This window comes from Pelobates fuscus, chromosome 10 (assembly GCF_036172605.1).
Source record: "Pelobates fuscus isolate aPelFus1 chromosome 10, aPelFus1.pri, whole genome shotgun sequence".
Lineage (NCBI taxonomy): Eukaryota > Metazoa > Chordata > Amphibia > Anura > Pelobatidae > Pelobates > Pelobates fuscus.
Window position 1 is genome coordinate 39,254,455 of NC_086326.1, and position 4,335 is coordinate 39,258,789.

Below are 4,335 nucleotides of genomic sequence, written 5' to 3' on the forward strand. Positions count from 1 at the left end.
TTAGTAAAAAAGAAAAAACTGAAGATTTGTTTGAATATCTTCAAACAAATGTTAGAAAGGTACATTTCTCAGTGTGTGTAATTGGGTAATAAATATAAAAGAAAAAAATTAAAACCAATGTGGCTTACTGGGAAAGTAAATCAAGAAATTGGACATTTAAAGCATTCAAATCGGACAAATCAGAGGCATCATATAAAAGATATAAGGAAGCCTATAATGTACGAAATTTAGCATTAGATTTGCTAAACTACAAAATGAGGAAGAGATAGCCAAATGGAGCAAAACCAACTCCAAAATATTTTTTAAGTACATAAATAAAAAATTTAAAAATAAAAGGAAAGTGTAGTTACACTGAAAACCGTGATGGGGGAAACCGTAATGGGGGTGATAGTTAATAAAGTCAAGGAAAAGGCAGAAGTTTTAAATAACTATTTCTCCTCAATATATATTAAGGAAGAAACTATGGCTATAGATATGCAAATAATTGCTGGAAGAAACTTGCAGAAAAAGTGTGATTGGATGACTCAAGACAATGTGCTGCAGCAACTAAAGAAAGTTAAAATAAACAAAGCTCCAGGGCCTGATGGTATTCACCCACAAGTACTTATTAAAAAATATATATATAATCATTGCTAGGAAACTATAGACCTGTGAGCTTAACGTATGGGGCTGGGGAACTATCTGAAAGGTTATTAAAGGATAATATTCAGGAATTCGTGTAAAGAACATGGTTATCAGCAAAAACCAGTATGGTTGAAAAAACATAGGTCATGTAAAAGTAACTTAATTGCATTCTATGAAGAAGTAAGTAGATGTATAGATCAGGGTGCTGCAGTGGATGTGATCTACTTGGATTTTGCCAAGACATTTGATACAGTTCCAATCAATGGGTTAGAGTTCTAACTAGAGTACAAGGAGTTGTAATTAATGGTACATTTTCGAACTGGACAAAAGTGGCAGATGTTGTCCACAATGTTCTGTTCAGGGTCCACTTATATTTAACATATTTATAAATGATCTTGAAATAAGCATGGAAAGTCATGTTTCAGTGTTTGCAGATGACAAAAACTCTGTAAAGTGACAAAATGTGAGCAGGGTATTGCTTTGCTGCAGAGTGAGTTTGATAGACTGGGGAACTGGGCACTCAAATGGTAGATGAAACTTAATGTAGAAAAATGCCAAGTTATGCACTTCGGCGTTACGAATGCACAAGCAACTTTTTCATACCTTTAATAGAAACAAATTAGGGATAACAATACACGAGAAAGACTTGGGAATTGTTGTAGAAAACAAACTATGCAACAATGTGCAATGTCAATCAGCAGTGGCTAAGGCCAGTAGGGTATTGGCATGTATAAAAAGGGGCATTAATTCTCTGGATGAGAATATAATTTTGCCTCTTTATAACTCACTGGTAAGACCACATCTTGCATATGCTATGCACTTTTGGGCACCTGTTCTGAAGGAGGATAATATGGCACTAGAAAAATTGCAGAGGTGAACTACAAAATTAGTAAAAGGAATGGAACATTTTAGCTATGAAGAAAGTTTAACACATTTAAGCCTCCTTAGTTCAGTAAAACAGTCCCTCAGAAGGGATATAATACGATTATACCAATATATCCAGGGCCAATACAAACCATTGTCTGGAAATCTATTATCTAAAAAAATCTATTCACAAACAGGTCTACACAGAGGACACAAGGTCATGATTTTAGACTGGAAGAAAGGAGATTTAGTCCAAAGTAAAGGAACATTTTTTAGGTTTAAACAGCAACTAGATGCATACATGCAAAAACATAATATTCATGGACATAATTTTTAATTGTATGGTAAGAGCTTCTTGATCCAGGGATAAATCTGACTGACCTTCTTGGAGCAAGAAGGATTTTTTTCCTAGTTTGTTGCAAAATTTGAAGTACTTCAAACTGTTTTTTTTTTGCTTTCTTTTGGATTAACAGCAAAAACAGATGTGAGCAAGACTGAACTTTATGGACACATATCTCTTTACAGCCTATGCAGCTATGTAACTTTGATTTATAAAGAGGCAAACTTTTATTTTTATCCAGAGAATATATTCAAACATTTTATGACGATATATTCTAACTCAGTACTTTTTTTATTATATAAATGATGATGACAAGACGTTTTTAGAAAGTTCACACATTTATTAAAATCTTGCACAAAACATTTAATAAACAGTTTTAGTTGGAAGCAAAGGTGCTCTGGATCCAGGAGTTGTAGTTGCAGACCCTAGCGTAGACTCCGGGGTAGTTCCTCAAAGCACAGCCATATCCCCAGGACACAACACCTTGGAGCTGACCATTACAGACCACGGGGCCACCAGAGTCACCCTGAGGGAAGGAGAGAAAATGTAAAATATTAAAAACATTAAATATATAGCCATGGATTTTGAGATATATTTCACTTCTCCACTGGAAATATTAAATCAAACTGCGATTTTCAGATACATTACCTGGCAGGAATCCTTGCCTCCTTCAACGTAGCCAACACAGATCATGTTAGTGGTGATCTGTCCTGGGTAGGCACTGCTACACTGAGCACTTGTCAGGATGGGTGCGTTCAAACACTGCAGGAGACTTGGATAGTTGGCTGAAATAAAATAAAATGAAATAAAATTATAATCTTGTTACATGTACACACTCTTTATGAGTTCATTGCAGTATGTTATCTCTATTAAGTACTGGACTAAAATGTTTCGTTAATAAATACTATTATATGATTATTCCTTACCCAGAATGTCCTTCAACGTATTAATTGACTATTTGCCTGTCACACTATATCAACCTTTGCTGAAGACAACAAAATAGAAAGACCAGTATGTAATCAAACAACCACTAACACCTTCCAGCATGTGTAATATTAACTAGTTATATTGTGGAATTAAAGAAAATGCTTAATAATGTGTGCCTTTAACAATATTACATTGCTCTTGTAACAAATCATGTTTTTGCAATGTAAATGTAAAATAAGAGATGTTTAGTTATAAGCCCTTCGTTTACTCTAAACTAGAGTTTGTCTCTAGTTTAGAGTATGCTATTTTTTCAAAACTTACTTCCACTGCTGAGTGTGTTTCCCCAGCCAGAAATCAGACAGCTGGTTCCAGCAGCAGCACAGCCAGAGGGCAGAGACACAGTCTTCACATAGCTGTTGAGGGTGGCAGCACTAGCAAGTTTGATCAACATGATGTCATTGTCGGTGGTCCTGGAGTTGTAGCTGGGGTGTCTGATGACCTTGGCAGAGTTAATGAACTGCTCTGTGCCCTCACTTACATCGATGTTGTGCTCTCCCAGTCTGACCTGAACACTCCTGCATGAGGGAAACATAGGCCATTTTTAAGAGAAAGTTAACACATTGGTCGAATTTCATTCCTTCTAAATATGAACTTGTTATGCATTTCTACAAAAATGTTTTCTGTAATTTCATTCATCTATGTCAACGTTAAGTGAAACTTACGCCTTGTAGCAATGGGCAGCAGACACCACCCACAGGCTAGTAACCAGGGTACCTCCACAGAAATGGTAGCCAGAGTTGAGGGATACGATGTATGGGACAGAGTTCTTGGTGCAGGTGTAACCTCCTACAATCTTATCATCATCATCCTCAAATGCAACTGTGGGGAGAAGAGAAAAATATTTTTGCCGATATGATCATGATTTGCTTGCTGTTATATTTTAGTCATCTACCATTAATGCATGACTTGTTGTAAATTATATTTTTTATGGTGCAATTCATATGGCTCAATGGAAAACATTTATATGGTTTAATTGAAGGTGTAAACTACATATGCAGTCAAGATGTATTTTTCAAAAGTATTTATTTTACATAAATTGCAATATTGGAAGATAGGAAACAGACATAATTTAAATAAAATAATCGTAGTATAATTCATATTATTCAAAGGGATCCTTAATATTACATTTTAAATATAACTGTGTTCATGGCCATAGTGGAGATTTTTTCTATGTGTTTCCTTAGATGTTTTTTCTTTTTTTTAATAGTATTGTAAGTGTATTTTTAAATGCTACTAATAAGCTATGATGTCATAGGTAGCTCAAAAACAAATGTATTGCAAAGTTGAAGAAAAATGCTAAAAACTATTTCACCATATGTGTGTTTTTAATTTTATAAGTCTAAAATATTAAGGGTTTAGAAATTGATAAAAAAAAAATATGTTATAATAACATGAAATTAAATATATATTTTTAAATGAGACAGAAACTACTACTAATAATAATAATATTTCTTACCAGCAGCTCCAAGGAGCACGCAGATCAGAAGAAGTTTCATCCTGGAGGTATGCCTGTGGGATGT

The 4,335-nt window shown here is 34.5% G+C and overlaps 1 protein-coding gene across 1 annotated transcript; it reads right to left on the minus strand.

Moving 5' to 3' along the window:
- Positions 1 to 2,147: 2,147 nt before the first annotated feature.
- On the minus strand, positions 2,148 to 4,335 carry LOC134575326 (trypsin-like). Its single transcript, XM_063434603.1, has 5 exons — positions 4,272 to 4,335; positions 3,478 to 3,634; positions 3,077 to 3,330; positions 2,477 to 2,613; positions 2,148 to 2,354 (listed from the first exon to the last, which is right to left on the minus strand). The coding sequence occupies exons 1-5, from the start codon at positions 4,309 to 4,311 to the stop codon at positions 2,205 to 2,207; spliced, it is 738 nt and encodes a 245-aa protein (XP_063290673.1). The 5' UTR covers positions 4,312 to 4,335; the 3' UTR covers positions 2,148 to 2,204.

What these genes read in the sequence shown, in the direction of transcription:
- LOC134575326 (XM_063434603.1), bottom strand. Translation starts at nt 4,311, where the DNA reads ATGAAACTTCTTCTGATCTGCGTGCTCCTTGGAGCTGCTG. An exon ending in GCTGCCCATTGCTACAAGGC is followed by an intron (nt 3,331 to 3,477) that starts GTAAGTTTCACT and finishes TCCCTCATGCAG; the next exon opens with GAGTGTTCAGGTCAGACTGG. An exon ending in GAGGCAAGGATTCCTGCCAG is followed by an intron (nt 2,355 to 2,476) that starts GTAATGTATCTG and finishes TCCTTCCCTCAG; the next exon opens with GGTGACTCTGGTGGCCCCGT.